Consider the following 21,990-nt stretch of genomic DNA (forward strand, 5'->3'; position numbering starts at 1 on the left):
AGTGGGAAGTAGTGTTGGCTACTGAATGCACGATTCGAAGCAGTGTATCGATTCATTCAAGTGCCCGAGTGAAACGATTCACAGGAACGGTGAGCTCACAGCACACAATTCAGCTTACTCCCAGCGGACAGTGCTGAGTGGCGCACTCACTGGACGTTGACGGGGAGCCGAGCTTCCGCTGCAGCGAAACATACAGTGAGCCATAGCACACCGAAAGAATCATGAACGAGCACGGCTCAGCGAGACACAAGATACAGATGGCTCCTTATCGGCACACTGGACAGTGGACACTAGCGGAGAGCCGGGCTTCCTCTAAAGCAATACACTGAAGGAATTGTACGCTAAATGGACTCCCGAGCTCAGCTCATTTGAAAATAATACCCACTTGCATTCACTGTCCTCTTCTTACAGGGAGATTTAAATAATAGATGGATTTATTTTCAGTGTTAAAAAGGTAGTCAAAACATAATTCTAAAGTAGCTAGTAAGTAGGTAGGCTATTAGGTTATACTACTCGTATTAGTTTAATGAATCTTAGTATTATAACTTAGTCGACATTTGACAGTTAATTAAACTCGACTCAAGCCTGCCCTATGACTATGAGTCATGCTCATGACCACTCAAAAGTACCTGTTTTATATTGGGAAAAACGGCTCAGTATTGTCTCAGTTCGTATGTCAGATCGTTGCACAAGACTTCAATAATATGTGGACAGTGAGTGAGCCGACTGATGCAATAACTTAACCAACAGTATGTTGAAACAGAAAACCAGTGGGCTACTGTACATCTCGGGTAGCCTATACAAAATATGACGATTTAAAAAAAATCCTCTGCTGATAGAAAAATGCAGTACATATTTTCAAAATTGACTTAGCAAGTTGGACATGCGGTTAGTATCGCGTAGCTATGCGCTTGCATTCGGGGGATGGTGGGTTCAAATCCCACCGTCGGCAGCCGTTAAGATGGTTTTCCGTAGTTTCCACATTTTTACACCAGGAAATCCTGGGACTGTACCTTAATTAAGGCCATGGCTGCTAGCTTCCCAATCCAGAACCTTTCCCATCCTGCATCGCCAGAAACCTTCTATGTATTAGAGTGTATAGCATTTTTTTTCTAAGAAAGGAGTTCATAGTATGAAGACCAGATGACAGCAACGAACAATGAATGCTGTTGTTGCTGCCTTACCATTACATACTACATAGATGCAGTAGGAACGGTGACTCTAATGTGCCATGAATCGGATCACTATCGATTCAGTAACGTGAACGGAATCAAATGAATCGAATGTCCCATCACTAGTGGGAAGGAAGTGGCCGTGGCCTTAATTAAGGTACAGCGCCAGCATTTGCCTGGTGTGAAAATGGGAAACCACGGAAAACCATCTTCAGGGCTGCCGACAGTGGAGTTAGAACCCACTATCTCCCGGATGCAAGTTCACAGTTGCATGCTCCTAACCGCACGGCCAACTCACCTGGTGCCTGCTACATTAATAACAACCACCATGAATATTTTTTAACTAAGGTAAACTCATTTCCTCATCCCGAGGTGGTGCAGCCCCCTATGGAGGGAAGCTGCATGCACCATTTTTACCGCATATCAACTTTCCTCCCAATCTTAAATCTCTAGTAGTACGGTACTGAGAATCAAAATCAGGCCCCCGACAATGGCAGTTAACTGTCCTAACCATTAGGCTGGTAGACACACTTAACTACACAAAAATTTAAAAAACCACACACACACATAGCATGACTGATGCGTGCTAGTACTGCGCAGGTCAGACACGAAACTATTCACCTATTTGTGTGACGTCATGAGACATGAGAGCTGCAGTAGGCCTATGCTATGGAGGCGACATTTCTTAACTATGAAACACAGATTTGCCGCATGACTTTGACGCGTGTTTTCATTGCACGGGTCGTATGGACAAAACTATTCACAAATTTGTGTGATGACATTGGAGTTGCAGTGAAGTTTGTACCCACTTCGAAGTGGAATCGTTGCTCTTCTCTGACGAATTACGTTGGGTGTGTGTGTGTGTGTGTCCTTGTAGGCGAGTTTTATTTTTTCATTTTGTTTGTCCCAAAGAGTCGGGGAGGGGCGGAGTCTAATGCATGAGGGGGTCTAACACATGAATAAATATGGTATCTCTGCTGGGTTTATACCACCAATGCACAGAGGGAGCTTACTACTACTACTACTACTACTACTACTACTACTACTACTACTACTACTACTACTTTTACTACAAGAGAAAATGAGCATATAATAATGGCATAATTGAAAAACATATTATTATAGAAAAGAAGTGGAGAAAATGCATACCTATACTTTCACTATAGACTGTTATACCTTACTGCATTCAATCTGCAATCCTCTGTGAATTAACTGAATATCTTCACAATACTACAACTAGCTCTGTGGCCTATTTTAGTTACACACCTCTAATCATTAAACACTGACACAAAGAATTGTTGCCTTGATTGTATTCTATTTCTCTTACCGTCCATGACAGAATCTATTATTCTCCTAGGCGGTACATTCTTTTCCATTTGCCTTGCATGACCCTACTACCAAAACCAGTTCATGCTTACAACTTCATTCAGTCCATTTAATCCTAAAGAAGCCTCCATTTCCTCATGCCGACTACCATCCTGCCATTTTTACCCCCTCTTTGTATCAGTAACCACTCTTGAAACTATTATTTCCAACTTATGAATCAGATAGTCTCAGAACACCCAGCTTTCGGTCCTGTACAGTGAAGTCGGACGTAAAACGATAAAAAGATAGTTTCGTTTGAGAGCAGACTTTTTCTACAAAATACCATTGATTGCAAGTTCAATCTTATTGCATTATCTTTGCTGCACCTCGATCCAATATTGCTTAGTACAGAATATTCCTCCATCGTGGGAGAATACATATCCCAAGTACAGTATAACCCTGATTTTGCATAAACCCACATTTAACAGAAGAAATTTCAAGTCCCAAAAATTATTTCATAAGAGCGATGCAGTTTTATATTTAATTTAACAAAATTCACAATAGGGCATAAACCGCATTTAGCGTAAGAAAATGTTAAAATTCTTAAGTATTTATTTCTATTCGTTATGGTTATGGGACGTTAAGAACCTACAAAAAAATACTTCATAAGTTTGCTAAGGAAGATTCAACGCAGAAGGGAAATTAAGAGCGCAGGCACTTAGGACTTAAAGTGAGATGCCAGACTCTGATACATATCTGACCGCAGCCGCTGGAGTATAGAAGAAGAGAACCCTGTTGTTAACGACATTATTATACCCTTCAAAAATTCCTATATTAATCTGTGCAATATCCTTGGTTACAATGAGAACCCTCTCACTGATTCACATGTTATTACAGGCAAATTTGGGCGTGTTAGTTTTTCTGTTATCGATATTCATATAATCTACATCAGCGTTTATATTGAATGTGATAGATCATATTCCATATTGATTCCCCACTATGTGCACGAGCAAGCTCTCACATACATTCAGAGGTGCTGCTTATATCGATTAATAATGCCTCGCAACTCTGAATGGTGTAAACAAACATTGGGAAAACATGTTTTTGCAATAAGTGCACTCCTTAAAAATAAAGGCTAAAGTAAATGATTGCTAAATTTTAATACTAGGTACTGAAATAAAATAAAAATGTGATACTTCTCCTTCTTAAGATACAACTGATTGCATAACTAATTTCACAGGTTAGGTTATGTACTTTTGCGTCTGGTTAAATTTCAGAAAGGCTGTTCCCATGTAAATTTACAGTGAAAAGGTTATCATTGCTCTACAGGGAGCTTAAAATATGTTTTCATAATACGTACACAGTAAACCTAAGGTAGGTGATGCCTTTTGAAGTAAGAAAATGGAAATATTTGCCACAAGTCTCTGAATGTTGGAATCAGAGAAGACCATGCTAATGAGTAAGCCGCTGTTTGGAAATTATCCGCAAAATGTTTTAAAGAAACCGATTGCTGTTACATACAGATTTTAATGTTTTTCTGCGAGATTATCTTTTCCGACTTTTATGGAAAATCATTTATAACCTTATAAGAACAACCTTAAACCAAAGCAGTTTTGCATTCACTGACAAAAATCACTGTCAAAAGGGAGGATTAATCATGGCCTCACCATTATCAAGAATAAGAGCAAACATATTCCTAAATAACATTAAAAACAACTTCTTAACCAACTAAGAGATATAGAGTGAGACCAAGTTTCCAGAGATGTGTAATTAAAATAAAATACAGAACTGGTTACAAGTAGAGGATTATGGAAGCAGTTAATTCACAGAGGCTTTGCAGACTGAATTCTAAAAGACATTACAGTGTACAACGAAGATGTATATACGAGATAATGATCCATCATCTAGAAACCACATTTTCCGTGTATGTGGAGAGGATCATCAACCATAGCCTTCAGCAATTATTCAGTTAGGTTCTGCAAATAACATTGGTCTGTTAATCTAGTGCAAACGAACAAATTTGTTAGGCATTATTTATTTATTTTCAAAGAACGATCTCAGCTAAAGCTACTTATGGTGCAATACAGGTCTCTTGCTTAGATAGCAAGGGCAATTTAACACAAGAGTAATCTTCAGCACACAGAGTACAAAGTTGTAACTACAGTATAATATGTATGGTAGATATCTCCTTGTTTTATTACTGTCACTGTGTAAATAATGTGTGATGGTGAAATTTATGTTAATACAGACAAAGATTTCTCGAAAAGGTGTGCTTTTTACTGAAACCTTGATTTAAGGTGAACCCCAATTTAAGGTTAAAATGCTAAATAGGGGTTACACTGTACTTGAAAAGACCAACGTGCTCCAGTTTTATATTTCTGACTTGACATTCAATCTCTTTAGATATCTTCCCTACAGATGTCACTCAGGTCTTGGAAATGCTAATTTTCTTATCAGACACTCTAATAATAGCAAGAAAGAAGTTACTGATTTCATGTACCGCTAACAAATTTTTATGGCTTTTGGAGGTGCCAAAGTGACTAAATCTCATTCTGTGATTTCATATACGTACATGAGGCTGGCGCATTTGAACACCTTCAAATACCACCGGAAAGAGCCAGTATCAAACATGCCAAGTAGGGCTCAGAAAGTCAGTGCTCTACTGTCTAAGCCACTCAGTCTGGCCAAAACCAGCAAAGTCAGTCACATGACATCAATGTAGACCCTACGTAAAGGGTAAACATTTACAGTCCATACTCTTATCATATCAGAACACATCAGAAACAATAAATTTCTCAAGTACTGAATTAGCTTCTTCTGCTTCAGCTTTTCCCACACCCTGGGGATACAGCTGCAAACTAGGTCATACATGTGGATTTGGCCGTTTTACTGCCGGATGCCCTTCCTGGTGCCAACCTTATGTAGACGGATGTATTCACTATTGCATGTTCCTGAGGTGGTTGGTAGTATGGTGTGTAGAATCGAAGCCCATTATGCTGACTATTCACGAGCCATACAAGTTGTGAATTATCATTGTCTTATAAGTAATATACTTCAAATGAACTAACCATATTGTGTCTGTCAAATCTCCAATGATGTTATTGATATCATCACTGCAATTCTGAAGAGCTGGGAATATTGGCTCTTCACTGCTTATCATATCACTGTGCATATCTTCCACTGAGCCTTGAGAGAACTGCGAGTGTGATGCTAGAACAGGTGTATTTTCCTCCTGAACATTTTCTGCACGTTCACCACTCTCGATTTGGTTCCGATTCCCCCTCCAAAATTCTAAAGCTGTAAATACAAAGAACAACACACAATTAAATTGAAAATAAAAACTGAATGGCAAATACACCTCAATGAAAAGACATCATTATAACAGGGACAGCATGAACATGATAAAACATAAATTTTATATCCGAGGTTTGGAAGTTCATTAAGAGGAGAGAATAACTCCTCATCTACTCTGGCGATCACTTTCTAAAAAAAAAAAAAAAAAAAAAAAAAAAAAAAATCAAAGACGCTGCAAATGATACTTGAGTGGATAGTCATCGTGGACCTTGAAGGAGGCGAATATCGTAAACATCAAGCACTGGACAAAAGTTATAACAGAAAAACAGATTTTTAGAATGGGTGTAAACAAATCTGAACTAGCCAAAACTTTAGCTAACAACAGGGAGACCCGATACGGTACATTCTGCAAGTTGTCAATGTTTATCTTCAGACATAAATGAATACTAATTTTAGGACTTCACTACCTAACACTTAATCTTTAAGTTGCTTAAAATACAACTTTGGTGAGAATATACATTGTTCATAAGTATGTTATACTGTGTATAAAAAGATAGAAATAGGAACACATACCAATACTAGAATAAACATAATGAGAGTTCAGTATGGAAAAAGAGAGAAATTATTTCATTAACACATTTCTTGACTTTCAAACACACATTACATGAATTATATTTACCAGCTGGTTTCCTTTTCTACTTTTGTGTTTGTTTGTAGCCTTTTACCATCTGTATTCATCTTTATCATTTTGTCTTCCTTTTTCCTGTTTGTATTTAGCTTTCGTTGTATCCCACACTTCCAACTCATCTGTCAAGGTCATTCAATGAGTGTTGATACCCACCCTCCTGATGAAGCAGGGAAGCAGAAACAAGCTCCTTGGGGGCAGAGAAGAAGTGAATGTAGAAGGATTGGGATATAAGAGGAAAGAGCCAACCTATTTGAAGATGGCATTGTATGAAGATGAGGACTGTCTAAGTCTTATTGTATTTTCTTTATTTTCCCCTCTTCCCACACTAATTCACCACTGTGTCTATCCTATTAAGCATTTCTTTTTGTTGTTCAAATTTTTCTCTTAATGACTGGCTTTGCATTACTTAGGCTGTTCAAAATTGATGTTCTAATAAGATCTCTGCTAGAGATAAAAACTGAGAATCAATTTGCTTCACTTTTCAAGAACACATTTGCAGGAGTAAGTAACTACAGAAGAAGTCCGTTATAGCGAGAATTCATAACGGCGAAAAATTTACTTGCAATAGCAGATTGTCAATATATCCGACTTTTCATAAAAGTCGGGGGGGGAACCTTGCACAGATTAAAATCAGTATGAAACACCAATCAGTTAGTTTACAACTCGCATTTTCGTCGAAAATATGCACACTAATATTTATTCATTTATATATATAGCCCATAATTCTAACTTAATGAAATGTTAACTACAAGATGGAGTGGATCCACAATTTTATTGCAAGCTCCTCTCGCGTTCCGTGGTGTGCCAACTCACAGAGGGAGGCAACCCACCAAAACATCAAATGTGGTCGGAACATTTCGGGAGACCTTGGGTAATTAATGATTAAATTCTGGCTAATAACTCTCATTGCAAGAGACTTTGGCACTGTCATTAACAAAGAAGTAATTAAGAATTTTGGGAAATATTTGATGAAGCTAAATTTCACAGGGTGGAAATGTTTTTAATAAGGCTCGGGGAGAAGCTAGCATCCATCCCAACCAAGTGGAAAACACGTGTCAAGGACATACGATCAAAATCCACGGGAACCAATGTGCACAAAATTAATTAATTTTGCCCCTTAAAGAAACAGGAAAAATTAGCGAACGACACCATCTTGACTGGAAAATTAGGGGGAATCTCTGGGGTGAGTCTCAAAGAAATCCGTCCAGACGTCATCAAATTGGATGACTGCACAACAGGAGATAACGCCACACAAAGCGTGCCAAGAGAATGCATAAATACCCCTCCTAAAGCAAGAAGAGGCAATCATCATTCAGTAGTCCGAGAGGGTAAACATACGTCGCGTGACGTTAACAAGAGGACTTAAAGTGTGCGAAATAGACTTGGAGAATCTCTAAAGCCAGTTGGCTTGAGGAATGAATATTTTACCAAGTGATAATGGTGGGCGAAGAAAACTTAGATATTGAAACATTGTATTTATGACATCCATTCCGGTCGGAGGAAAAAAAATCGTAAGTTAAATAATTGTAGGATTCGTAAACTTCTGCTATTCATACATAGCTCTTGTGAATTATTGCGGACAAGGTTATTTTGGTAATCGGTAAGGGAGGACTGTTGTAGTCTGGCAGAGATAAGCTTATGTCTCACGGTCATTCACATCTGTGGGACACCTGGAAGGAAAGGGGGTGGAAACTTGCCCCAAACTGCATCAGTTTAATTCTCGACATGAGACCGGGCGGTTTAAATGTTGTATATGTGTACAGAATAAAACTTATTGTAGTTTCATAAAGGAAATCAATATGTGTTGCTTCAAGACGAGTGCAGAACCAGTGTATTTTTAAGGTAGTATTAAAGCGAAGAATGTGTCCTGCAATTATGAGGGGCTAAGTCCAGAGGTGGCTGGCGACAGATGAAGCCAAGATAATGCCACGCCAAGCAGCACAATTACAGGTCTGCCTAATTTAAATATTATGTTTTTGTAGTTAGAGATGTAAATGCTTGTCCCCTTAAATTAAAAAATAAATAAAGAAGAACATCGCATTGTATATGTGACGTGTGTAATTAAGTATGCTGTGATGATGATGAAGTGTCTTGTCGTTATTCCATTGTGGAGGCGAATTGTCTATTATTTATGACAGTGCGCCAAAGGTTAAACTGGGTTTAAATTTCTAAAAAATAATAAAAGAGAAGTTAAATATTGCAATGGAAATCAAATGATGTTCGATCCGTTAAATGTTTCAATCATGGTAACAATAAAATAACCGTTATGAATGTGATAACGTCAAATATCAACGTACAGGTATATAATAATAATAATAATAATAATAATAATAATAATAATAATAATAATAATAATAATAATAATAATAATCACATCAGCATAAAATTTGAAATGATAAATTATGCGGTCAGCAGTTAGGTAAGCAAGATTTGCAGTTTATATTGAAATCCAGTGAAGCATGACAAGGTTGGCATTTTTGGGAAATATAAATTTTGTGAAACCGTGTATTTGTAATACAAAAAATCACGGCATGGTATTTTGCTGCTGAGGTCTGGAAAAACTTTGAGAAGTTAATGAGATGTTCAAAAGTATCAAGCAAGAAGAAAATGGTTTGTAATGGACATGAAGTATTATGAGAATAATTAGAAAGGTGTTAAAGGCAGAGTAACCCTGAATTTTATGAGTGAAGTAGAATAAACAGGACACCGAGAGTAAGAGGCCCTGTAGTTCGATGGGGAGGAATTTTTATGACAGTGTATAATTGAGATGTGTAATTCTCAGACAGGCTGTATAAAAGGAGCAATGTCCTGTAGCAATCCAGAACGAGTGAAGAACGCAAGGGTTGTCAAATCCAAGTGGGTGTGTTGTAGCACCTATTTTAAGTACAAGTTAATGTTCTCCCATGGTTACTATTCTGGTTCTATTTGATACCAGTGAAGTGCATTTTGTGATAGCCAACCTCACAAACAAAATATATTCTGACACACCGTCAAGATAATAATTATTGTAAACGGAGTTCTATTCTGTATCCTTACGAGACAAAAATATCGCTGACTGGAAATATTGTGGGTGAGAAAATTAATTTTATTAGAAATAGAGTTTAGGTTGTGTATGTTGATGAGAAGTCATTTCACTGGACAGTTCATGACAATTCATGTTTGAAGTGCTGACATGGCAGGTCAGTTGGAGCCTCATACGAGTTATGCCGTGAATATGGTGATGGTAGTGATTATTGCTTTCAGTGATATTACGGAATGTCAAACGAGATGAGTATTTTTATTTAGCAAACTTCACCATATGTGTTTAAATTGTAATGAGGAATATATTAAATTATTCGAACATATTGTTTAACTTTGATTTCACACTTTATCACAGGAAATAGACACAGTAATATTTCCAGATTCGATTTCATTTTTGTAGCAAATTTCATTTCATGCGATAAGAGTTTCAACGAAGATCAAATTTAAATATCCAGACATTGTGTTAAAGTTTCAATTATGCCTGGCAGTGTGAATGATGTGTAGATATAATAACGTTGGCTCAACGATAGATTTAGGATGCCGCGTGTATTATAATTATCGTAGGATGAGTAGACACTGTACGTTGACTCAACGACAGGATTAAGAGGCCGTCTGTACATAGCCAAGTCGTAGGTTAGGCATTTTTGCGAATCAACTTGAACGATGTTGGTGTTTGCAGTAGTGGATACGAGTGTGGAAGATATTAGCAGCCATGTTTTGGCATAATTCTTACTAGCTGGAATGTGCTCCCATAATAGCGTTGCATAAGTAGCGGCATGAATGTAAGGGTTGTCTCATGTGGAAACCTGGCTAATGGAGACAGAAGCAGCATCCCCAAGCCAGCCAGCCGCATGGTGCTAGCATTCAAGATCTCGTTAAGGAGGCCATAGCCGATCAGTTACGGCCCCTAATGTCGCAGCTCAAGGAACCAAAAGTGGAGTACAAGGAAACTGTTAAAATAACAAGTGACTTAAAAAAAAAAAAGCAAATCAGACGAGTTTGCCATGCGGTTAGGGGCGCGCAGTTGTGAGCTTGCATCCAGGAGATAGTGGGTTTGAACGCCACTGTCAGCAGTCCTGAAGATGGTTTTCCATGGTTTCCGATTTTCACACCCACCAGACAAATGCTGGGGCTGTATCTTAATTAAGGCCACGGCAATGTGCATTACCAGAGATCTTGGGTGTCCACCTTGACCTTCGGGGCACTGACAGGAGCCATCACACTGGAGGATGACTGGGCGCGAAGCCACGACCCATGATAGTGAAGTTCATGTCCTACCAGAAGCAGAGTGAAATTTTCCTCAAGAAAAGAGGACTTAAGTAACGGCTGTCACTATAAGAGAGGATCTGACTGCATCAAGGCTCACAGTCCTTAAGGAGGCAATTTTGAGGTTTAGCATACACCAAGTATAGAGCATTGATGGAGTAATTAATGTACAAATAGCAACAGATAAAAGTGATATGCGGGAGGAAGTATCTCAACATTTTTGTAACCTTCTTTTGTAGTTTAATCTTAAGAGTTATCCTGGTAGTATGTAATAATTTTTAACATGAACTTTCTATTAGAGCGTAATTAGTAATATAGTTTACTTCTGCTTGCCATATTGGTAGATTGGTATTAGTAGCAGTAGACTGGGTCCAGTGCTTTATTTTTGTCATATTTATTTCCACTTACATTATTGCTATATTGCCATTATATTGATTGCTGTTAATTGTTATTTCCACTCCCATTACTGTCATCTCAAACATAATTTAGAATAACCTACATAGAAAATTTAAATTGAAAGTGGAGAAACTTGATTCAACTGCACTTAGTCCCTCCGGTAACGAACTTGAGACAAACAAGCAGGCTCCCCTCTTCCTTCACAACATTCCTCAAAACCTTTCACTTACTCTACCCTCCCCTCAAGTCCCTGGAACCAGCTGCTCAGGCAACACACACCAACTGTCAACTGAGATTTCTTGCCTTTGTTGAGAAGGGACATGTGAATGGACAAAATTAAAGTCTTATTTATGCTTCCCAGTTTCCACACAATATTAATTTCTGAATCCTGCTTAAAACACCATGTAATTGAAAGATTGCAACTGGCAGGTTATACATGGCTCAGATCCAACAGATTAAATAAGCCTTCCGGGGGGACCACACTATATGCTAAGACAAGTCTACACTCAAAAAAATCTGTAGGTCTCCAGGTCCGTACCAGTGAATACCTGAGTTCATGTTCCTGGAAATAACCGTCATCTGCATGTAGTATACAAGCCACCAAATGTGGTTTATTATGGAATCTCAAGACTCAAATGCAACATTTAGTCGCTGATTATTCAAACATAATTATAATGGAAGACTTCAACACGAAACTTCTTCAACCTAACTCTCCTTACACAACCCAACTTTTAACTTCTTTTAAAGCTTGCAACCTAATGGCTCTTCCTCCCAATGATACATACACATCACACACCTTAACTGATCTCATTGCCACTGATCAACCTAAATTAATTCTTCAACATGGTCAAATTAGTGCCCCAGGTATATGGCAGCATGATGCTATATTTATGGCCTCTTCTATTAAAATTACAAAGTTCAAACCCAAAATAATTTTATATAGAGATCTATGAAGAATAAACTTTGCAGGACGCAGTTGCAGTGCCATGGCAAGACATATTTTAACTTAAAGACATAAACGATAAAGTAACTCCCTTCAAGCAATATGTAATCAAGCTATACAAAAGACATCGACCTGAAAAGAAAACTCGAGTTTTGAGGAAACCAGCTCCCTGGCTTTCAGGTGAGATTAGAGCACTAATGGCTGAATGCGAAGCTGCTCATAAACGATTTTAAAAAAAATTGTTTTCCTGACAATCTACTTAACTATAAAAGACTGAGAACCGGGCGAGTTGGCCGTGCGGTTATGATCACGCAGCTGTGAGCTTGCATCTTGGAGATAGAGGCTTCAAATCCCACTGTTGGCAGCCCTGAAGATGGTTTTCCATGGTTTCCCATTTTCACACCAGGCAAATGCTGGGGCTGTACCTTAATTAAGGCCCCGGCCGCTTCCTTCCCATTCGTAGGCCTTTCCTATCCCATCGTCACCATAAGACCCATCTGTGTCTGTGCAACGTAAGGTAAATGGCAAAAGAGAGAGAGAGAGAGAGAGAGAGAGAGAGAGAGAGAGAGAGAGAGAAGACTGAGAAGCACTACAACCCAACAGATCGGAAACACGAAAATACAACACGCTCACAGTTTATTTCAACCAAATGTTTTAACAGCTGTGTTATGGAAATCCGTAAAGAGCTTTTGTCAAAGGGTGGTGACAAAATAAATATACCCTTGGAAAAACTAAATGATTATTTTTCATCAAACTGCGCATTAAAGGCAGACCTGAAACAGGAATTTCTTGATGGGAATTACGCAAACACGCGAACAGACAGAGAAAACTTCTACTTCTGACCAGCAACCTATACACAAGTAAGTTTTGCTAAAAATCAGATAAAACCAACGGCGAAAGGAAATTACAGTATAAGAAAAGAGATAAAAATTATTCTGGATGTGACATTACCTGCACTAATTAACTTATTTAACTCTTCTATTTTAGACAGCACATTTCCCAAAACATGGAAAGCAGGCATTATATGTCCTCTAAGAAAAAGTACCTTCACCTTCTGAACGATCTAACTACATACCCATATGCATACTTTCTGCTTTATCTAAAGCACTAGAGTTCAGCGCTTATAGACAAATAACATACTACATTACGACTTACAACTTACTCGACCCACCACAATCTTCTTTTCGTCAAGCACACAGTACTACAATGGCACTGTTGAAGGTCACAGAAGACATTCGAGAAGCAATGGACAATGAGGAAGTGACAGTTTTAAAACTTCAAGACTTGAGCAAAGCTTCTGACTCAGTTGACATTGACATTTTGCTATCTAAATTGTATTACCTCCATTTTTCAGACAGTGCCCTACTTTGGTTGCATTCCAACCTGCACGGCCATCCGCAGTGTATTACCGATAGGATAAACAAATCAACTTGGCGGTCTGTGTAGTGTGGTGTGGTGTGCCCCAAGGGTCAGTTCTAGGACCCCTTCTTGTTTCTATTTACATTACTGATGTCTGCCAAAACCTAACGCTCTGCAAATACAACATTTACGCCAACGATGTACAAATTTGCAGTCACACATCTCAAGATCAAATATTTTTGATCTTTGAGATGTGCTCTGATGTTAAACCCAGCAAAAACGCAGTCCATCATTCTTGCATATCCAAAATTATTTGCGAAGATCAATCGACCAGAGATTCTATCTTAATGTTATGTAATAGTAACATACCATTCATGTTATCAATTAAAATCATAGGCTTACTTTCAATGAGGACATGTCACGGAAAACGCACATTATGAACATCATCCAGAAAACATTCTCTGCATTGCACATGCTGTGAGGGTATAAATACTTATTTCCTGAAAAATTAAAAAAGTGCTGGTTTCCCTCATCTCAACTATTATAATGGAATTTAAAGAGATGCTAGGTGGAAGTTATTGAGCAGATTGCGATGTGGTTAAAATGCAGGTGTGAGATACGTATGTAACTTACAGTACAATGACCTTGGAACTCCTTCATACAACCACCTAACTTGGCCCCAACTAGAAATCTGCCGCACTGAACATACCCTATGCCATCTCTATGAAGTCCTTCATTCTTCACAGCCATTTTACCTAACTACATATTTAAAATACCCCTCGTTCTATTGCATTCTAAACACCAGATCTACTAATAATTCCATCCTTGCTTTACCTACCTATAGAACTGTTATTCAGAATAATTGATTCACAGTAATTGCCTACTATGAGTATAACCTCCTTCTGGAAAATAGAAGATTAAGCACTAATCGCACTTTCAAGGAAAAACTTTGGAGACATTTTATGCACCAATAAGGATCATATAAGGCGTCTAGTATCAAAACCTGCCAAGTCACAAAATTTACGAAAATGAGTTAAGATCAATTTGAAGTAAAAGTATAGTAATATCAGGCGAAGCAATAATATGCTTTAAAATCGTCCATGTATTCATGTTACAGAGCACTGAATTCTTGGTCGTGCAACAGAATGGGCCAAGTCATGCAGGCAGTAAATTCATAACCGGCCATGTCATGTTGCAGCATTATTGTCTGGAATCTTGTGTTGTTACATTATGCAACAATGTAATAATATCAGTAGGCAAAACTGTTCTATATTATTATTATATATTCTTTTAAGTCATAATATTTCCTATTTAGTTCGTTTGCAACACTGATTTAGGTATTCGCAGGCTTCTTACAGTCATTTGCGCGAAATCAATCGTATTTCCTGTGTGCTCGTATTTTGTCATAATTGTGTAGTATAACGTGTGTATTTTTCAGAGTGGTGAACTGAAAAATTTATTTTCATACCTTGTCTTACATTATGGAAACATAAATAGATGAAATCCCCAGATCAAGTGCAAGAAAGAGAACAAGAGATGCATCACAGTGGAAATCACAATGAAAGCAAGAGTGGTAAGAATAATATTTCATTTTATTTTCCTACAGATTATCAAAGTTTCTCACACAAAATTCTGTTCATATAAATTGTGAGGTATTTTAAAATAATGATTTTGGGATGTAAAAGAGGTACATCGCTGGCTCAAATGACACCTCACAGAGTGATCAAAGGAATTACTATTCCTGTCTCTAAAACAAAAGACACAAAAAATCTCCTGCAGAACCAGTTTGGCTCAACATGGCAAGATCATCCATGATTGCAGTTTTATCAAAACTACAATATTAGCAAAAGAAACAAATTTCACCGGTCATGAGAGTTCCAACACTGTCTCTGAAGTCTGCATGAACAGTCCACGTGAAATGTCCGACATTGTATAATAAATAAGAGCAAATTCAATATTATTTAGTATGTGTGAACAGTACCTACCTTAATAATGATTCTATTAATATAAGTGACTATTATTGCTGATCATTTTCTTTTACTGTGGTCAAGATCTAAGTGAACTACAAACTTTTATTGAGATAAATCCTATTTTGCATTCTCCTCAGCTTTCTGATGTTCTTCTTCATATATTATTAATTTATGCTGAAATGCTTTATTAGTTTGCGATAAAGAAAAAATTACCACGTCAAATTATTTTCATGTAATTGCCTTTTTTCACAAGGGTTTGGAATTTAAATAGAATACATTTTTTGAAAAAAAATTGTGAAATTATACAAAATTGCAACAAAAAAGGCCAAGTCAAAATTTACAATAACAAAAAGGATGGGTTCATTACGAGTCAGATTTCTCAAAACAGCGGACTGTTAACTCTCCCAATATTGCGAACTGGTGCAAATCAAGGAGGCAGTGGTACGAACATGCTGTTTTACAGCACACTCCGTTGCGCTTTTGTTTGAGTACAGCTGTAAAATATGGCGCGTGAAGTGGAAGCTCGTTGAGTGAAACGGAATCGTAGTTCTAATTTTTTCTCCTTCGAAAAAAGAGTTGTTAATTGAATTAGTTAATAAATATATGTAAGTTATTGCGTGCAAGCGCACAGATGGCTTGACGATAAAAGAAAAGGACGAGGCGTGGGGAAAAAAGTCTGCGAGGGTTTCAATGGGGTTAAAAGATACTTTTCTAGCGGGTATCTGCTGTCACCTAACAAAATCACTTCTTTAATTGTCCCACTTCAAACTGTGCTCCGATATGGGAGTTATTAAATATTGTATTGTCGTGTGCAGAACCAGACCACCTAGCAAGTATATCCCTGATTTGGATCTTAGGCTCACTAATCACCTGAACATTAACAGAGAAATATCCCTTCTGATTAAGATATATTTCGGCCCAATTGCTTCCAGGTGATTGGATTCTTACATGTGTGCAATCTATTGCACCCAGAAAAACACCAAGAAAACGGCTTATTTCATAGAAGTCGCGGATAATTTGCTGATGCTCTTCTACTGAAGGGAATGTTATATACCACCTCCTCATAGATGCTATTGCTGCAGACACTCGACAAACAACTCTACTAACAGTGGCTTTAGAAATTCCAGCATTGTCTCCGACCATTATGTGAAAATAACCAGTAGCAAAAAATCTTAATATTTATCAGTACCTGCAACAATGGAGAAAGAGGTAAGTTTCTCTTCGTAGGATATTCCAACCTCGCTTGAATTTCATCAACAACCTTAGCAACGACTATTTTCGATAACCTGTATCTACGAAGAAATTCCGCATACGTCATTTTCAAAGTCATAACGTCACTGAACTCTCCTCGATCAGGATTGTTTTGTAAAAGATCTAAATAGAGCAATTCCGCATCGAAAGCGAGATTCACAGCAGCCATTTAACATTGGAAAGGGCTGATGTTAACTTAAATACGCAGTTTAACATTTGTTAATGTGAACAGTTGTTACTGAAACGCAAATTTTCTTAAGTCGTATGTTAAAATGATTTAACACCTTGTTAAATACTAACATGTGTTGATGAAACCGAGCCTAAGGATGTAACTATGAAAAAAATCTTTTTGTGACTATCATTGCTTTGTCTCTACAGGTTTTTCATCCACAATGAAAAATATGCCTTCAGTGACTTGGCCGGTTTTGATACTAGACGCCTCATTAAGTAAACTTAATACGACTACTCACAACCATTCTATTGTCATGGATGCCCTGGTAGAAGATTTGTTTAAAATTCTTAATCGCTTTTAATTTTTAAATGTAGTTAAATTTTATGCACCACCCCTTTTTCATGTAGGACATTAGTTTTAAGAATTTTTACTGTCATTATATATAATTTATTTCAACTTAAATTTCATCACATGATTTTTTATTACTATTATTCATTTAATCTAATTACTGTCGTGTAAAACAATGTAATATATGTATATTTCAGTGCCTGGTTTAGATCAAATAGCAGGCCTGAAGGCCTTAATCTTGCCAGGTAAAATAAGAAAACATTACTAACTACATTTAAGATGGCCAGCATGAGTTCCCGTTATAGGTCGTTCGTGGCTGAAGAAAGCTCCACATTAATTGCACAGTGGGAAGAAAGAACCAAGACGAGAGTTCTGTATATGATTAGACGAAAAATAAGGCTCATCTTAAATGGACAAGCAGTAACTGCAGTACATTTTTGTTTGCAATTGGCTTTATGTCACACCAACACAGATAGGTCTTATGGCGACGATGGGATAGGAAAGGGCTAGGAGTGCGAAGGAGCGGTCGCAGCCTTAATTGACATAAAGCCCCAGCATTTGCCTGGTGAAAATGGGAAACCACCAAAAGCCATCTTCAGGGCTGCGGACAAAGGGGTTCGAAAAAACTATCTCCTGTGATATCGATGTAGACTCCCATAGGGAACCTGATATATTTGTGCCAAATGAGTTCCTTTATAATACCAATATAGTTGGTCCATTATTGCATATTATAAATCTTCCAGCTAACTCATTCCTGGTTGCCAGCGTTTTGCCCCAGTGTGCTAAGTTGAGCTCATTAGTTGGCAAATAGCACATCTCTCCCAGCTGTGCGTCCCTAACCGCACGGCCAACTCACTCAGTGTCATGCATTTTGTGGGGAGAAAAAAAGCAAAGTTTCCAGAAATTGAAAACAGGATATGCAAATATACGACTGAAAAACATAGTTTGAATATACAGTCATGAGTGAAATGTGTCATTTGAAAGCTATAGCAAAAGCAAATAAGTTAAAAATTACGGATAGTAAGGCTAGTCGTAGATGGCTCACGTGTTTCTCTGAACAAAATAACTTCAGTTTCCATAGGAAAATTAGCACTGCACAATGTCTTCCAGCCAGTTATGAAGATCATATGTGAATTTTCACAGACTTGCCAGTTTGGGCCAGTGAAACTATATTTAATTTGAAAATTGGGCATGCAGATCAGACACATTTATTGTGTAGTAGTAGTAATATGCTTAGCGAGAAAGGCATATAATGTAAACTCCATGGTAACGTCAATTTCTTTTAAGCTGCTTGAAAATGTCTATATTAAAGTGAGTATTATAGTTCGATTATGACAACTCTTTAAAGGTTTCATCCATTATTATGAATGGTTTAGTGCACTTCCCCCCCATTCAATATTTATCCACCACAGTAGTTATACTGAATACAATCAATCATTACCATTAGATGATAACGATGTTGTTTCCCATAGGGAACCTGAAATGGTATGCACTAGCCAAGAGTCTTGGTGGGTGTGCTATTTACAAACTGAGGAGCCCAACTTAGCACACTGGGCGAAAAGCTAGCAACCAGGAATGAGTTAGCTGGAAAATTTATTATGTCCAATAACGAATGTACTATACTGGTACAATCATTATCAGTCCACTGACGACTCAAATTTGCAGGTTCGAACTAAAGGGAAGAAGGAACGTGCTTCTGCAATAAGCGCATTTATAATGTGGTTAATATTAGTTGTTAAACATTATCAAAATATAATTCACCTCTCATTTGGACACAAACTCTATAGATAACCAAAACAAACGTTAAATAAGTTCATCAGTTTCTGAGAAAAGTTTACCTTAAGGAACTTATACAAAACCATGGGGACTCACTCCTAAGTAATTGTACACTGAAACTTCTCGATGGAAAATCCCAGCTGACACAGCCTTACCAGATGATGATTTCAGTAAACCTCATGAAGTGGAGCTCTTGTTAGGTGTCAAGACATTTTCTGATGTGCTACAACATAGCAAATATTAATGTCAGGCTTGCCAATTTTAACAAAACAGAAAATTAGGATAGATGGTATCAAGATCAATATCCGAAGGTGATATTCAGGGCCAACAAAGCTGAAGCCTTTCTTTATACAAAATTCCCTCGAAAAAATGAAAAAATGTGGACTTATTAACTTATACTTTTTCAAGGGAATTTTGTATATTATACACTGACTGAGCAAATGTCATGGGATAGCGGAGCACTGATGCGCAGGTGTGTTGTCTGCATACCACACGCCCCCTGTGCCAGCGGCAGTTATATAGGAGACCTTGTGAGCAGTGGCTGTGCATTTGATAGGTGTAACATGCAAAGTCATCGTGAGCTGACACTGTTCGAACGGGGTATGGTGGTCGGTGCCCAACGGATGGGAAGTGTGATTTCGGAAGTGGTGCGGAAATTTGGGTTCACATGATCAACCGTGTCCAGGGTGTATTGTGAATAGTTGAATGTGGGTGTCACCGTCCACAACAGACTAACGACCGACCGTCCAGCCACCCTCTATGACCGTGACCGGCGACATCTGAGACGGAAGACTGGCAACCGTGCAACAAATCACGGCACAATTCAACACAGGCCTTGCTAGACACGTCTCCCAGTGGACAATCCGTAGGAACATGGGTTCTGTGGGGTATGGGAGCCGGCGCCGCACATGGGTGCCACTGTTAACCCAACGTCATTGGGCATGACGCGCATCTGTCGGCAGTCACCAGGGATGGACACTGGAACAATGGCGTAACGTGATAAGGTTGGACGAATCAAGATTTCAACTGCACCATGCCGATGGGAGGCACCGTGTATGGCGCAGACAACATGAAGCGATGGATCCCGCCAGCCTCGAAGGTGTGGTCCAGGGCGCTGGTGTGTCTGTTATGGTCTGGGGTGCATTTTCCTGGTATGGAATGGGCCCCCGAGTTGTTCTGGAAGAGACTTTGAATGGTACGTGGTATGTTGAGCTGCTCGGAGACCATCTCCGCCCATTTTCGGCCTTCCAGCGCCCAGACGGTTCTGCGGTGTTTCAAGATGATAACGTGCCGCCACATCGCTCCCACGTCGCCCGGGAATGGTTCCAGGAACTTGCAGTGGAGGTCCAACGACTGCCACGGCCACCCAGGGGCCCCGATATGAACCCTATCGAGCATACCTGGGATGTCCTGGAACGCAGGCTCCGTGCCATGGATCCTGCACCCACAAACAGACCAACATTGACGGCCGCTCTGCAAACGATTTGGTGTCAGCTGCGTCAAGAGAACTACCAGGGACTTGTCAACTCACTTCCATGGCGTCTCACTGCAGTTCGCAGGGCCAGAGGATGCCCCACACGCTATTAGGTGACTATCCCATGACATTTGCTAAGTCAGTGTACATCACCAATACGGACCGTGGTAAACATGAGATTCATAAACTGTAATGCCTTTTTTTTTTTTTTCTCGCAATGAACCACTTCAGAGAAATTTTGGACTTTGGAAAATCGTCATAACGCAGGATTGACCTCGGAAGAGAAGGAATACGAAACCCATTTTAAGAAAACCGCAGTCAGAAAAACAAATGAAAAATACAAAGTCAAATTACCTATTTGCAAACATGAACTACCACTGGGAGAATCAATCACTCGTCGCCAACAGAAGGATATGAAGCAGAAGAACGTGATCGCCATCATTTAATGATCTCCAGTTTGCTGGGGGTGGGGCAGGAGTGCTCTCCATTTCCATCTGCACAGTTACCATATTTACTCGCGTATTTGACCTCCTTTCCCCCCCACTTTTACAGCAAAAAAAGGGGAGGGGGGGCCTTCAATATGCGGTAACCTCAAATTTTGTGCAGTGAACACACGACTTCTAAAGAGCTATAAATTGTATATGTAAACATTATACACTGTCCATTCTACACTATCCTTTAACGAACTTATGTTTTCAGGGTTTTACAGGTTATTTTTGTTGGAAGGCAGTATTTCTAAATTTAAAAGAGAGAAATGGTGAACACATGACTTTTAGGCCTACATCTAAAGTAAATGTAGTCAGTTTTAGTTTTTCTTTTATCACATCATTCATTTCATCTCACTAACTCTTGTGATGAGGTTTATGTCAGGAAGGGCATTCGGTAGTAAAATCTCGCTATGAAGATTATTTCTCGCTTCATACTCTACCCTAAAGAGAAAGGGGATTAGGGTATCTTATCATATAATACAATATTAATCAAAAGCACTTAATGGCCAGTCATTTGTGTCTGTCAATTTAGCAGTAGGCCTACCACACAGTAAAACTGATCATGGCGTTCATTTGAATTGTTCATTTGTGCCGCCAATTTCACTGCTATCAGCGTGATGTCATTCCAAAATGACATCTTCACTGCCATCTCATCCATTCATACACTTTGATCTGAACAGCCATGCACTGCCATCGAGAGCATTCAAGATGCCATCTTTCTGAAACTTTTAAAAATAGTTTCCTTCCCAACTATAGGGTCCAAAAAGTGGGAATCTATTCGCAAATGGTTTCTAGAGATGGTGTCTGTTATTTCCAGTTGGAGTATATGTAGCATTAGCCATTCCTTCCGAATAGAGCCATGCAGTAGAAAGCGTGCTAACAATTTCCAGCTGATAACTAGCGTATGTTACGAGTTCTACATCCGAATGTAATACATAATGACCTGAAGCATTCTTTGGATAACTATGGCTGTTAAAAGCCAGACCATTATTTTTAAGTATATTTCATGCTTGTTCTCTAAATTTATCACCTGCTGACAGTGGGGTTCAAACCCACTATCACCCAGA

At 38.6% G+C, this 21,990-nt stretch overlaps 1 protein-coding gene across 1 annotated transcript in view; it reads right to left on the minus strand.

Moving 5' to 3' along the window:
* Positions 1-21,990, minus strand: part of LOC136863766 (uncharacterized) — a 229,715-nt gene that overhangs the window by 65,233 nt on the left and 142,492 nt on the right. Inside the window, exon 9 of the mRNA XM_067140119.2 lies at positions 5,546-5,774. Within this exon, the coding sequence (XP_066996220.2) occupies positions 5,546-5,774 (229 nt within the window). The remainder of the gene's footprint in view (positions 1-5,545; positions 5,775-21,990) is intronic.

Source organism: Anabrus simplex, chromosome 2 (assembly GCF_040414725.1).
Source record: "Anabrus simplex isolate iqAnaSimp1 chromosome 2, ASM4041472v1, whole genome shotgun sequence".
NCBI lineage: Eukaryota > Metazoa > Arthropoda > Insecta > Orthoptera > Tettigoniidae > Anabrus > Anabrus simplex.